The sequence below is a fragment of the Colobus angolensis genome, unplaced genomic scaffold (genome assembly GCF_000951035.1).
Source record: "Colobus angolensis palliatus isolate OR3802 unplaced genomic scaffold, Cang.pa_1.0 Scaffold58, whole genome shotgun sequence".
Taxonomy (NCBI): Eukaryota; Metazoa; Chordata; class Mammalia; order Primates; family Cercopithecidae; genus Colobus; species Colobus angolensis.
Window position 1 is genome coordinate 9,116,122 of NW_012119376.1, and position 15,254 is coordinate 9,131,375.

The 15,254-nt window shown below is 39.0% G+C and overlaps 1 protein-coding gene across 3 annotated transcripts in view; it reads right to left on the bottom strand.

Moving 5' to 3' along the window:
* PDE7B (phosphodiesterase 7B) overlaps positions 1–15,254 on the bottom strand; it is a 336,981-nt gene that overhangs the window by 15,731 nt on the left and 305,996 nt on the right. For all 3 annotated transcript variants that reach the window (XM_011962107.1, XM_011962105.1, XM_011962108.1), the window contains one exon: positions 3,322–3,413. In XM_011962107.1, coding sequence (XP_011817497.1) covers positions 3,322–3,413 — 92 coding nt within the window. The remainder of the gene's footprint in view (positions 1–3,321; positions 3,414–15,254) is intronic.

Below are 15,254 nucleotides of genomic sequence, written 5' to 3' on the forward strand. Positions count from 1 at the left end.
CAGGAAATCTTAATTGTTAATGTAGTTTAATCTATAAATCTTTTTATTTATGGCTAGTTTTTTCTCCTCTTTAAGAAATTTTTCCCAACTCTGATGAAAAATTTCCCTACATTATATTCTAAAAGCTTTATAGTTTCACCACGAACATTTTTGTTTTTAAGCCACACATACATCTTTAATCCAGTTCTGAACATAAAAACAATTATATAAAACAAAATTCACAAGAGAAATACAAAATATCTCAAAAAATAAAGTGATATTAAATATTAGTATAGCAGAAAGCAAATTAAAACCACTAGGTGATATTATTTCTCCCATTTTTATTGGTGAGGATTAAAAGTAATTGCTAAGTAATTTGCTGAATTATTGAAAGATTGTAATACCCAATACTGTCAATGGTATCAGAAAAATGGTTCCCCTCATTCTTTATTAGGGAGTATAAATTAGTACTATGTTTCTGGAGGGTAATTTAGGAATTAGTGGAAAAAGCATTTGATGAACATAAATAATTTGACCAACAGTCCATCTACAAATTAACATTAACATGTTAGTAAAGATATAATTAGTAAAGATATGTTACAAAGATGCTTATTCTATTGTTGTTTACGATAATGAAGCGTTCCTTGGGGAAAAAAATCACAAAAATTTATAACGAGATTAGTGAAATAAACCATGGTATACTCATACTGTGCAATTATGAAGTATGTACAGCTATAGTAACTGACATTGAAAAATGTCATCTTTTTAATGCTAAAAATGAAATGCAAAGTATGTAAAGCATGATCTCTATGGTCATAGAAAATAAATTGGAAAGATCTATAATGGGATTATGGTTGATTCTTAAATTTTCTTCTTTATACTTCTCAAAATTATATGAATTCTTTGAAAATATGAATATTTATTAAATTTATAATTGGAAAATAAAATTTTAATTAGGTGAAATGTTTCATGAATCAAATTAAAAGGCAAACTAAAAACTTCAAGTAATATTTACCACATGTAACAAATGGTTGCTGTATTTAATATACAAAGAGTTCTAACAAATGAATAACACTGATAGGAAAATAGGAAGAGACCAAATATAAAAATCTGTTCTCTAAAGAAATAGCAATGATCAGCAAATATATGAAAAATTTCAATCTTGGTTGTAAGTAAAGGATGCATACTAATTTAATGAAAACTACTTTCTCTCTCTATATATGTATTTGTACATATATATATTCATACAAAAATGTCACATTTGCAAATATTTTAAAAAGATAATAAAGATAAAACTCAGTTTTGGTGATGGTAAATTGGTACATTTTCTAATAATCCATCAGTGGGAATACAGGTAGATACAGCCTTTTAGAAGAACAATTGAATAATATACAAGAAACTTAAAAATTCAGACCTTTCTGACCAAGTTTTATCTACAAATACTTCCTGAGAAAACAGTATCAAAGTTTGGGGTATTGGAAACCATTTAAATTCCAAATGAAAGGCAGTAGTTGTATACAATAATGCCATACGACTGATAAAATAATTTTAATTTATGTAGCAGGTTTAATGATTTGGAAAAAAAGTCTTTATAGTAAATAAAAAATTTCAGGACATAAACTGTTAAATAAGTTCCCCAAATAACCATATTTTGTTAAAATAAGTTTGTTTTGAAAAAAGACTAAACAAAAATAAACTAGCCAGGTTAACGTGAACTATCCCTGGATGGCAGAATTACTAGTAATTTCTGTTCTCTCTTTCATATCAAGCTGAATCAATGAAAGTGCTAAAAATCTCCTGTTTTTGGCCCTTAAAAAGAGCAACTTCACATAGTTCAAACTAACACTTTCCTGACTTTTACTTTTTATAATTAACCTGCCCTACTTTTAAAATCAGAAAAATGACATTAAATCATTTACCTGTGATAGAAGGAATAATAATGATTATGTTAATGACTTTTGTTATAAAGTTTTCACATATACTATTGTATAACAATTATTCTTCTGGCAAAAGCAATTTATAACACTGTGTTCCACAAAGACACATAAAAATATATTTTTCAATGGAATCCATAGACATGAAATGAATATTTCAGGAAAGAAATATTAGTTGAGTAACAGGATGAATGCAGGTACTGACTGGGAGAAGCCTGGTCACCCAAGAGTCCTTTCCCCTTTCTCTTGCATTTTCTTCTTTCCTGTTCTCACTATTCTTCCTTTCCTTCTCCTCCTTTCTTCTTTATCTGTCTCTCCCCTTACCTCCCCTTTTCTCTTCTTCTTGTCACTTGATTTCTTGCTCTAGTTTTTAGTTCTTTTTACATTTAATTCTTCCAATCTTTGCAATTTATTATTTTAGTAAAGGCATAAGTTTTTATTCCATGCACGAGAGCTGGTTTTATTTAGTTCCAGGGAGTAACAATTTATCAGAACTGAAATTCCTCCTGCAAATTTCACATTCCTCTGGGTGCTAGGAAACAGCATGAGATCAAATCAGAGGGCCAGGAATCAATCCACAACCCAGAGTATACTGCTTGTTCAGTTGGGAGACACCACTTGGTCCTTGACCTCAATTTATGTACCTGTCTTGAAGAAGGGTACAGCAATCTATGTCCTCTTTTCATCTAAGTTTCTTGGGCTCTGCACGTGTTCATTAAACAGATCAGAATTAGTGGCGGCCTTGGAAGCCAGTGTTAGCAGCTAACTTGGGGCCGGCAGGAAAACGAAGCAATGGCCTCGGATTTAGTGGGACTCAACCTACATACCATGGCTATCAAATAGTGAACCAGAAAACGAGTGTCTCCCCTTCTGTTTAAAGTGCAAGAGACATAAGGTAAATTAATTGGTGAAAAAACTGCTAGGGCCATTTCAATTACTTAGCAAAAGACATTTTAGAAAATAATTTCTGACTTCTATTTTTGCTAAGACTGGCAATTACAAAACATACTTTTTTGAACTCTAGCTTGAGAATGCCTGGGTTCCTTCTTGATAAATATTTATTATTTGGATCTACATGGGAGGACAATTTTGCTAAACTAAAGGACGGGAATTTGGCAAAGCCGAACACTGATGCTGAAGCCTGTGAAAACTGAGAGCTGTTTATTATCCCTTTTCCTGACTGTAGGTCATTGACTGTGCAAGGCCCTTTGAAAGCACACAGAGAGATTTTGGTTTCTGGGTTGCTGTAACTGACACCAAATCTCCTCTGATAGACAGCTCAGTGCAGGCAGGAAGCACAGCCGGCTGGCTCTCTGCCATTCACGCAAAGGGTCCCAAGCCTGCCCTAGAGAAAGTGGCTTATCTTTACTGTGTGCACATCAGTATGTTTCATCTCGGCAGCACTTACGTCATTTCCTTTGGCAAGTGAGCAAGAAGCCTTGATTCTCGAAGCATGCCAATTGTAGATCGCCAGTGGTGATTCTCCAGGACAGACATATTCTAGAAAGAAAGAAAGTAAGAGTTATAAACGAGAGGGAAGCCAGATACTGATCTTTCATGCTGAATACAGCTCCACGGATGCCAGCATTTTCCCTCCAGTTTGTACCTGATGACACAGAGGCAGACCAGGAAGAAAAAGAACAAAACCCACAAGATAAAACAACCATGAGGTCTAGCCTCAAGGCTATGATGATGATGATGGGAGAACAGCAGGGCCCGCGGCTGACCCTCTGCTGCAGGGTTGAATAAGGATCTATTTCCAGCATCATTCACTCCTGCCTCTGCCCCTCTTTAAATAGCTCAGTCAGGCCATGCTAAATGAAAGAAAATGAAACAGGTAGTGATGGATACCATGGCACTATAGTCATAACATAATCCAAGATTATACTAGCAAACTGAATGGAGGCAAACCTCACAGTCTCTGGTCTAATCTACTGCACTGACCATCATTTCTTAACACTAAGAACCTCCTAAGACCAAACCACCAGAGTAGCTGGTGACACATTCAGACTCCTGAGTCGCAGTCATTATGGTTCTGATTTGATAGGCTTGTGGTAACACATTCATATGTACACTAAGGTTTGAGAACCATGATCTTGCAGGCGGCTCTGCCGGTAATCTTTGTGACCAGCACCTTGGCATTTAGCTGATTAAATCCGTGAGTTGGAATCTACAATTGCTTCCTTGCTCAATTATCTTAACATTGCTGTCCTTGAGGGAACCTGTGTTATATTCAATCTCTCCCTTGACCTGTTATTTTAAATATGCTTTTTATCTGAACAATTAACCATTTAAATGATGAATATTTTTTACACTTGATTGTGTTTTGTTCTAATTGGCAAACATTATGTCCTTATCACTGACTTCATAGATACAGAATAGAACTCCTCTTGACATCAGGCAATTTTATTTGTTCATTCAGTCTCCATTTTGTTTCGAGTGGTTATAATCTTACAAAAGAGGATAGTTGCTATGGTTTGAATGTCCCCTCCAAAACACATGCTGAAACTTAATCCACAATGTGACAGTATTGAGAGGTGGGGCCTTTCAGAGGTGATTGGATTGTGGAGTAATCTATTCATGGATTAATGGATTATCATGGAAGATAAAGTGGTGGCTTTATAAGACAGGAAGAGAGACTTGAGCTAACACTTTAGCATGCTCAGCCCCCTCTCTGTGTGATGCCCTGAGACACCTCAGGACTCTGCACAGAGTCCCCACTAGCAAGAAGACTCTCACCAAGATGCAACTCCCTCTCTCTTGACCTTCTCAGCCTCTATAACTGTAAGAAATAAATTTTGCTTCCTTGTAAATTACTCAGTTTCAGGTATTCTGTTATAAGCAACAGAAAATGGACTAAGAAAATAACATTCAATAAAAAGTGAGAGACACTGTATAATTTCATACATATAAGGTACCTAGAGCAGCCACAGTCTTAGAGACAGAAAGTAGAATGGGTAGTTGCCAAGGACTAAGGGGAGGGAGGAACAGGGAATTATTTTTAAATGGGCACAGGGTTTAGTTTTGCAAGATGAAAAGAGTTCTAGAGATGGGTGGTGGTGATGATTGCACATTATGAATGTACTTAATACCACTGAATTGCACACTTCAAAATGGTTAAGATGGTAATTTTTTTTTTTTTTTTTGAGACAGAGTCTCGCTCTGTTGCCGGGGCTGGAGTGCAGTGGCGCGATCTCGGCTCACTGCAAGCTCTGCCTCCTGGGTTCACGCCATTCTCCTACATCAGCCTCCTGAGTAGCTGGTACTACAGGCGCCTGCCACCACGCCTGGCTAATTTTGTTTTGTATTTTTTAGTAGAGATGGGGTTTGCTGTGTTAGCCAGGATGGTCTCGATCTCCTGACCTCGTGATCCGCCCACCTCGGCCTCCGAAAGTGCTGGGATTACAGGCGTGAGCCACTGTGCCTGGCCTAAGATGGTAAATTTTATATTACATGTATTTTACCACAATTACAAAGCAAGGGAAAAGAAGCAAGGAAAATAATATGGTGACGAAATGGAGTCAGAAGCGAGGCTAAAAACCATCCCATGATATCATGCCTCTACTGTATCTGAGCCACCCATATCATGTTCAACTTTTTTAGCAAATGAGGAAGGAGAATCTCTGTTAGTGACACAATCAACCAATGCTCCATGAGGAAAACACAAGTCAGGAAAGCTGCAACTGTTCTTGATTCTAAAACCACACACTCCTTGATCTCCAGGACTTTGCTATGAGGTAAGTTTCACGAGGCTGAGTCTCATACCCATCTTCTGTAGAGTCTGTCCTATTGCTATTCATTTCACTAATTGCCAAGGAGTCATTATTCTTTCTTTATCACTTGGCCATGTTTGAAGCAGTAATGAAATTTTGTTACTTTTATCAACTGGTCTATTATTTCCTTTTGGGCACACAACAAAAGAGAAGGTTGATTGGAAATCACATGCTAGACTAGCTTGTTTTGATTGTAAAGATCTAGGAGAGAAGAGAGTGATAGATTAGTGTGATGTAACAGATGTTCAATTCTGTGATGACATTTAATTCAGTCGCTCATGAGTTCATTTGCAAGACTAATTCAAGTAGATGTGAATATGAGTGCCCTCCTGTTAGTTTTTCAAGGGCCAGAAAGCTATAACAAGACCTGATGATAAATGACACCATATCCCCTTGTAGTGGAACAAAAATGTCTGGAAGATGGCCTTAAGCATGGTGATGTATGCCAGCCTGACTTAACATCTTCATTAATAATCTTCCTGAAGACAGAATAAAAGGATACTTGGGAAATTTGCTGGTGAAACCATATTTGGAGATGAGCACCAGGGAAATGCAAGAAAATTGGGTTAGCTTGGAAGCTGGTATGGATTAAAAGACGATAGAGTAGATGATTGCAAACACAGCCTTTGTGGAAGAGTCATTACGCATGAAAGCATGTTTTGGCCAGAACTGCGGTGGAAATAGGGGCGCTATGGTGGTTTCCAGAGAGTAAGAAAAGAACAGCATGGAGAGGAGAGACTAACATTTATCAATCACCAACTCTGTGCCAGGCACTTTTCATGCCCTCATCTAAACCTCACATACCCCTTCACTATTTTGATCATGAATTCATAGGTCATAAAAAACTCAGGTTTCTTAGGGAGGCCACACAGCTAGTGAGTAGCTGAGGAAGGCATCACCCATGCCTGCAGACCCAAACCTAAGCTCTGCATACCACCCTTGCTGCCTCCCAAGAATTTTCTCTGTGCTACCACATCCAAGCATCAGAAGCCTGAAATTGACAAGCTGATAAATACCTAGAATTATACCGAATTTGCCAAAATTACCTATAGTTGCTGCTCAAAAAAACAAAAAAGCAAAACAAAACAAAACCTAAGGTTGATTGTTCTAATTAGATATTAGTTTCTAAACCCACATTGGAATTCTTGCATTTACCTCTGAATCTGGTTCTATTGCTAAAAATCTTGTGGTTTGAATATGTTATGATAGTAGATTTAGGTCGTTTTGGGGGAGAACTCATTGTTCACTCTCAACCCTCATCTCCAATCAGTGTCTGAATCCTTTTGGTTTTTCCTACGTAGTGTCCCTTGTACCTAGTCATTCCTTTCATTGAAGCCACCCTATTTCAGTTTTACTGTCCTTCTTCATCGTTTTTCTTCAAGCCATCCTCCTCACAGCTGTCAGATTGTGACCTGTTTATTTGACAAAATGTTCTACATTCTCCCTAATTACTGGTTGAAACAAAAATATTTATCAATCACCCACTAATGTGCCAGGTTTTGTGGTATGCATTGGGGATCCAAGCATAAATAAGACAAAATTTGTGCTCTCAAGGAGCTCGCTGGCCTTTCGTATGATCACGCTATCCACCTCCCCCAGCGCCCTGTTCCAAAGCCCACAATGGATCCACGTAAGACAAATTAAGTCGAATTCCTTAGCTTGACATTCAATGCTTTATGAGATTGTCTCAACTATCATTTTGTTCCTAAATGTTTGCGATAACTTAATACCTTTACTTCTCCTTTCCAACAAAGCTCTTATAGTCCAAATAAATGATATCATGTTAGTAAGACTATAACTTATGAATATAAATATTAAATTATTAATGTATGATGGTGTCTTTTCCTTTTGCTACCCTAATGCCCTCCAAGGTGGTTTATTATCTGCAAACACCTCTTTCTCTGTGTTCACTTATCAAACCAGCCCCTGTCTTTCAAATTTCACTTCAAATACTTCATCCACAAGGCCGTCTGCAATCATTCCAGGCAAAGGCAAATGCTTTATCTCCTGAGTCTTATACTCTTTTTGAATTTTTCTCTGGCATTCCAGAAGTCCTGACTCCTATTAAATTCAGTCCCATTGATGTGTATTAGAGTTCTGCATGCACTTCCTTCTCTTTTACTACATTATAAGCTAGGTATGAGTAGGCAGCCGACCTTGTTCCTTTTGTACCCACTCAAACCTATGCCTCACACAGAGTTTCTATAAATTTGCTAAGAGAACAAATTACTTGATTTCATTCAACAAATGAACATAGTACTTACTATGCTCTAGGCACTGTGATATATGCTTGGAATACATCAGTGAACAAAACAGACAAGGAACTAGTGGTGGTAGAGATGGTGTATTAGTCCTTTTTCACACTGCTGATAAAGACATACCTGAGACTGGGCAATTTACCAAAGAAAGAGTTTTAATGGACTTACAGTTCCACCTGGCTGGGGAAGCCTTACAATCATGGTGGAAGGCAAGGAGGAGCAAGTCACATCTTACATGGATGGCAGCTGGTGAAGAGAGAGAGCTTGTGCAGGAAAACTCCCCTTTATGAAACCATCAGATCTTGTGAGACTTATCATGAGAAGGTCATGGGAAAAACATGCCCCCATGATTCAATTACCTCCCACCGGGTACCTCCCACAATTCCCACAGAATTTAAGATGAGATTTGGCTGGGGACACAGCCAAACCATATCAGATGGGGAGAGACAGGCAATAAACAATAAACATAATAAATACTTTCATGCTGGAAAGAGTTGGATAGCATGTTAGAAGATAATAAATGCATGGAGAGAAGAGCAGAATAGTGGGCATCTGAGAGTCCCCACTTTCAGATATAGTGGGGGCTGGTAAGGTAGTCATGGGGAGAGGTGAGATTTGAGCAAAAGCTTGAAGGCAGGAGGGAGTTAGTCATTCCTGTCTGGGGGAAGAGCATTCTAGAGAGAACAGCTGGAGCAAGGGCCTCAAGGGAGGAGCTAACAGCTGTGAGGTCAATGCACAGTGAGGGGAAGTATGAAGACATGAAGTCAGCGAGGTCATGAAACACCAGACCAGGCACAGCCTTCTGGCAATTACAAACATTTTGGTTTTTACTCTGAGAGAAATAAGGAGCCACTGCAAAGGTTTGGGAGGAGTAAAATTATATGACTTACATTTAAATAAGGCCACTTTTGGTGTATGTTGACAATAGACTTTGGTAGGGGTAAGGGAAGAAACAAGTTGAAATGGTTTGTATCTGTGTCCCCAGGCAAATCTCATGTTCAGTTGTAATCCCCAATAGTGGAGGTGGGGCCTGGTGGGAGGGGATTGGATTATGAGTGTGGTTTCTCCTGAATGATTTGGCACCATCCCTTTGATGTTGTTCTTGTGATAGTGAGTGAATTCTTATGAGATCTGCTTGTTTAAAAGTGTGTAGCAACTTGTCATCACTCACTCTCTTGCTTCTACTCTAGCTGTGTGAAGTGCCTACTCCCTTTGCCATCTGCCATGACTGTAAATTTCCTAAGGTCTCCCCAGAAGCCAAGCAGATGCCAGCATCATGCTTCCTGTACATCCTGTGGAACAATAAGCCAATTAAACCTCTTTATAAATTACCCAGTCACAGGTATTTCTTTATTGCAATGTGAGAAGGGACTAATACACAAGTGAAAGGCTATTTGGGGCAATAGCACTCACCCAGGTAAGAGGTGATGGAGATGTGGATGGGGGAGGTAGCAGCAGAGGTGGTGAGAGGTGGTTGATTTCTGGGTCTGCAGGATGATTCCAGTGTTTCTGGTATGAGCACAGAAGGATGGAGTGCCCATTAACTGGGAAAGCTGCAGTGGAGCAGGTGTAGAGTTCAGTGTGGGACATGTGGAGTTTGAGGTGCCATTAGACACATGGCAGCATGGTGGGGATATCCAATAACCAAAGCAGTAACAACAAAAAAAGGAAAACACAATGATCATGTAAGTGCTGTAGTAACTGGTGGGTTAGAGGAAGAATGTTACATAAAGGGAAGGATCACACCAAGTCATCATTTTGATGGCCTTAGGTTTAAGATTAAGTGTCAGGTATGTCAGAGACTCCTGTTTGTTCATCCCGTTTATCTGATTTCCTTTCTTCCTTACTCATAGAACCTCAGTTTTTAAATGGGCTTATGGCTATTCAGAATAAAGACAGCATTTTTCAACCTCCTTTACAACTAGGTGGGATCATTTGGTGAAGTTCCGATCCATTAAATGTTAGCAGAAGTGTTGTGTGGGATTTCCAGGAAGGTTGTTTAAAGCAAAGGTGGACTCATCTGAGAGAGGCTTCTTTTGCTTTTCCCCATTCTATCTTCTCACTGGAATGCAGCAAGAATGGTTTGACCTCCAGCAGCTACTTTGGGCGAGGAGGACAAGTGCCCTACTCAAGAGATGACAGATTGTAGAACTAAAAGGATCCTGCGTCTGTAATGATTTTGTGGACCTATTGTGCCTTCCTTGGACTTTCAACTGCCAAACTTTTATGAAAGGAATAAACTTCTCTCTTGTTTAAATCACAAATACACCAAGTTCATTTAAAGTTAATTTGTCTTCCATGTCATCCTGAAAGAGCTAATGAGAGGGCCTTTTCAATGTCTTGATTTATAGTAAGGCTTGGTTTGGGCATAGGAAATGATAATAAAGGATTACATAACTCCAAAAAAGAGTGAGAGGAATCACCTTAATAAAGTTGGGAACACACATGCACACACACACACATGACCTTATCTACTTATTTCTGAGACAAATCATTGATCTGCTTGGAAAGCCTTTCTTGGTTCTCTCAACAGAACTGACAGCTTCATCTTCCAGACCTCCTACACCCACAGGAAACTTCTATCCCAGTGTCTATAACACCTTGTAACAACTTTGTTCACTGGCCTTGTTCCCACATGTCAGTGGTCTGCTCATTCAGTGAATTTTGAAAAACTATACTTTCCTCACACTTTTCAGAGCTGATAACGTTCAAAAATCATAAGTATAAGTGGTTACAAAAGATGTAATGTCAAGTATATTAGTGAATGTTGGTATTTTAATATCAAATTACTATACCACTCTTTTGGGTATTAAATGTGTCTAAGGGAACCTAATAATAACGGCATTTAATGCCCATTCAGCACCCATTGAAAAACACCCACATGAATAATTTAACTTATTATTTAAGTCAGAACTATTAAATAAATTCTTTTCCCTCTAGAGCTTACATTTTCATTCTATTTCTCCATAGATTTTTGTTTTAATGTAATACAATTTTATATGTGAAAATCTTTTATTGTCATCCTATTATTTCTCTGCAACAAAATTCTATAAATTGAAATTTGATTTAAAAAAATTTCCTAACATCAGGCTCTAAGTACTAAATATTTTTCCAGCTTGAGTTTATAGTGTAACTCTTATCAGTAACTCATTGGTCAAAACACATGTTTATTGCAAATTTGGAAATAATAATTATGCTCAAGAATAATAATTTATTGGCCATATGTCTGTTTATGAGATGAATGGGGGAGTTATCGTACCTCAGTTACAGGAGACTTCCTTTAATATTTTTAATTGCTCTTGATATGGCTTGGCTGTGTCCCCATCCAAATCTCATCTTGTAGTTCCCATAATCCCTATATGTGATGGGAGGGACCCGGTGAGAAGCAATTTAATCATGGTGGTGGTCCCCCAACCTGTTCTCATGACAGTGAGAGAGTTCCCATGAGATCTGATGGCTTTATAAGGGGCTTTTTCTCCTTTGCTCGGCACTTCTCCTTCCTGCCACCATGTGAAGAAGGATGTGTTTGCCTCCCCTTCTACTATGATGGTAACTTTCCTGAGGCCTCCCCAGCGCTGTGGAACTGTGAGTCAATTAAACCTATTTCCTTTACAAATTACCCAATCTCGGGTATGTCTTTATAGCAGCATGAGAATGGACTAATATGGTACTGAGAGTCGGGTGCTGTTATAAAGATACCTGAAAATGTGGAAGTAAGTTTGGAACTGGGTAACAGGCATACGTTGGAACAGTTTGGAGGGCTCAGAAGAAGACAGAAAAATGTGGGAAAGTTTGGAACTTTCTAGAGACTTGTTGCATGGCTTTGCCCAAAATGCTGATAGTGATATGATCAATAAAGTCTAGGCTGAGATGGTCTCAGATGAACATGAAGAACTTGTTTGGGAACTGGAATAAAAGTGACTCTTGCTATGCTTTAGCAAAGAGACTGGTGGCATTTTGCCCCTGCTCTAGAGATCTGTGGAACTTTGAACTTGAGAGAGATGATTTAGAGTATCTGACAGAAGAAATTTCTAAGTGGCAAAGCATTCAAAGGGAAGCAGAGCATAAAAGTTTGGAAAATGTGTAGGCTGATGATGCAATAGAAAACCCATTTTCTGGGGAGAGAGTCAAGCCAGCTGCAGAAATTTGCATAAGTCACGAGTCAAATGTTAATCACCAAGACAATGGGGAAAATGTCTCCAAGGCATATCAGAGACCTCCATGGCAGCCTGAACCATCACAGGCCTCGAGGCCTGGGAGGTAAAAGTGGTTTCGTGGGCCAGGGTCCAGGGTTCCCCTGCTCTCTGCAGCCTTGGGACATGGTGCCCTGCATCCCAGCTGCTTCAGCTCCAGACGTGGCTAAAAGGGGCCAAGGTGTAGCTCAGGCCATTGCTTCAGAAGGTGCAACCCCAAGCCTTAGTGGCTTCCACATGGTGTTGAGCTTGTGGGTGCACAGAAATCAAGAATTGAGGTTTGGGAACCTCCACCTAGATTTCAGAGGATGTACAGAAATGCCTGTATGTCCAGGCATAAGTTTCTGTAGGGGCAGAACCCTCATGGAAAATCTCTGCTAGGGCAGTGCAGAAGAGAAATGTAGGATTGGAGCCCCCCCACACAGTCCCCACTGGGGCACTGCCTTGTGGAGCTGTGAGAAGAGGGCCACTGTCTTCCAGACCCCAGAATGGTAGATCCACTTATAGCTTGCACCTGTGTACCTGGAAAAGCCACAGACACTCAATGCCATCCCATGAAAGCAGCTGGGAAGGAGGTTGTATCCTGCAAGGCCACAGGAATGGAGCTGTCCAAGGCATGGGAGCCCACCTGTTGCATCAGTGTGACCTAGATGTGAGACACGGAGTCAAAGAAGATCATTTTGGAACTTTAAGGTTTAATGACTGCCCTATTGGATGGTGGACTTGCATGGGGCCTGTAGCCCTTTTGTTTTGGCCAATTTCTCCCATTTGGAATGGGTGTAATTACCCAATGCCTGTGACCCCATTGTATCTAGAAAGTAACTAACTTGCTTTGATTTTATCGGCTCCTAGGTAAGAGGGACTTGCTTTGTCTCAGATGAGACTATGGACTTGGACTTTTGGGTTAATGCTGAAATGAGTTAAAACTGTGGGGAATGTTGGAAAGGCATGACTATGTTTTGAAATGCAAGGACATGAGATTTGGGAGGGGCCAGGGGCAGAATGATATGGTTTGGCTGTGTTCCTATCCAAATCTCATCTTGAATTGTAGTTCCCATAATCCTTACATGTGATGGGAGGGACCTGGTGGGAGGTAATTGAATCATGGGGGTGGTCTCCCATGTTGTTCTCGTGATAGTGCATGAGTTCTCATTACATCTGATGGTTTTATAAGGGTTTTTTTTTCCCTTTTGCTCACACTTCTCCTTCCTGCCACCATGTAAAGAAGGACGTGTTTGCTTCCCCTTCTGCTATGATTGTAAGTTTCCTGAGGCTCCCCTAGCCCTGAGGAACTGTGGGTCAATTAAACCTCTTTCCTTGATAAATTACCCGGTCTCAGGTGTATCCTTATAGCAGCATGAGTATGGACTAATACAGTTCCTTTGGTATTTTTATACCCACATCAGTATAAAATATAACTTAGAATGAGTCAGACATCTGTCTGTCTTTTGGAAAGTGGAAATAGGGTAACTGTGAAAGGTAAGTGGAAAAGTGGAACTGGCTTCACTGTCCTGTAAGCACATTCCAGGTAGGTCAGTTTAAGGACCTAAAAATGGATTCTGTTAACACTGTTTATGCCTGTGTGCCCCTTGGAAAGTCTTCACATATCCCCAAGGGCACACATACCCTGTGTGAAAACTGTGGCCATATGTGACTGCTGTTGAGGGCAGGGAGCATATCGTATTCATCTCTGTGCCATGGTATGTGGCACAATGCCACTTAAATAGGTAAATATTTGTTGAATGGGTGCTGAGTAATTGATACCCCAAAGTTCAGTAGCTGCAAAAGTTAAAAGAACTGTTAAAAGAAAGAGCCCTATTTGAATTTTTGGTCAATATCTGATAGAAGCCAGATTTAGGATCTTCTGTAGTGAAATCCTTAGACTTAGGTAAAATCCAAAGAAATTTTAAAATTATTACAGCAATTGGTTCCCTCCCACTACTCATTCACATACAACAGGATTAGGTAAATGACTCAAGAAATAACATATATCAGCTTGCATTTCTCAATACCCGGAACAGTTCTGATGTCCAGGGAATATTTAATAGCTTCTCTTGCTTATTATTGCAGTCTTACTAAGAATACACAGAGAGTATACCATGCAGAAGGAGTAGCAATGATTAAAAATTTTTGGAATGATCTTCTCATTGCATCTTGGAATTGACAAATGCAAGCTGATATATGTTATTTCTTGAGTCATTTACCTAATCCTGTTGTATGTGAATGAGTAGTGGGAGGGAACCAATTGCTGTAATAATTTTAAATTTTCTTTGGATTTTACCTAAGTCTAAGGTGAATGAGTTAGGTGACCAGAAATATACTGTCTGTCTGGGAAGTGGACATCTAATCAGGCAATAGCGATTGGAGTGATACATACTGTTATAAGGGAAGGAAGAGAGTACTGGAAAATCACATAGGAGAGGCTTTAAGATGGAATTTTAGAGAAAAAGAAGGCTTTCAGGAGGGAAATATGTCCAAATTGAGATCAAAAGGATGAGCAAGTTAGGAATCAGAGAGTACAGACAATATACTCTATTGTATATTGTATTTGAGTAAAATACACCATGGAATACTACATTTTATTCAAATAGAAGGAAGAGCATGGGTGTGAAGATCTGTAAGCAAGAGGAATACTTTATATCTTTATCTTGTTTTGTTTTTATCTAGGAATTACCACTTTCTAATAGAAAACATATTTTACTTACTTTCTGTTTCCCTTAGAATAAAGCAGCTCTACTCCTACCGACTCATCTTTCACAGAGGCTCAATGACTCGTATCAACCAAAGGTAGACTGAGAAAAAGAAGAAAAGCATCCGAAATGGCCATGGAGATTTAAACATGTGGTAAGAGGATACAAGTTTTGAAACCCTAACAAATTCTAGAATACCACATCAGGTACCACGTCTGTCTACTTTTAAGAAGTATCAGTTCAGTAATTTCACATTATCCTGATGACAATGTGTTCTAGTGGCTCAAACTCTTCCTACTTGTAGTTTTAAGAGTAATCTTCATCTTAAAGTTGAAGGAGTAAGCATCTACCTTTGTGACAACAAAACCTATTCAAACTTTAATTTGAAAGAAATAAAACCCTTTCAACTTCTAAGGCAAAACCTTCA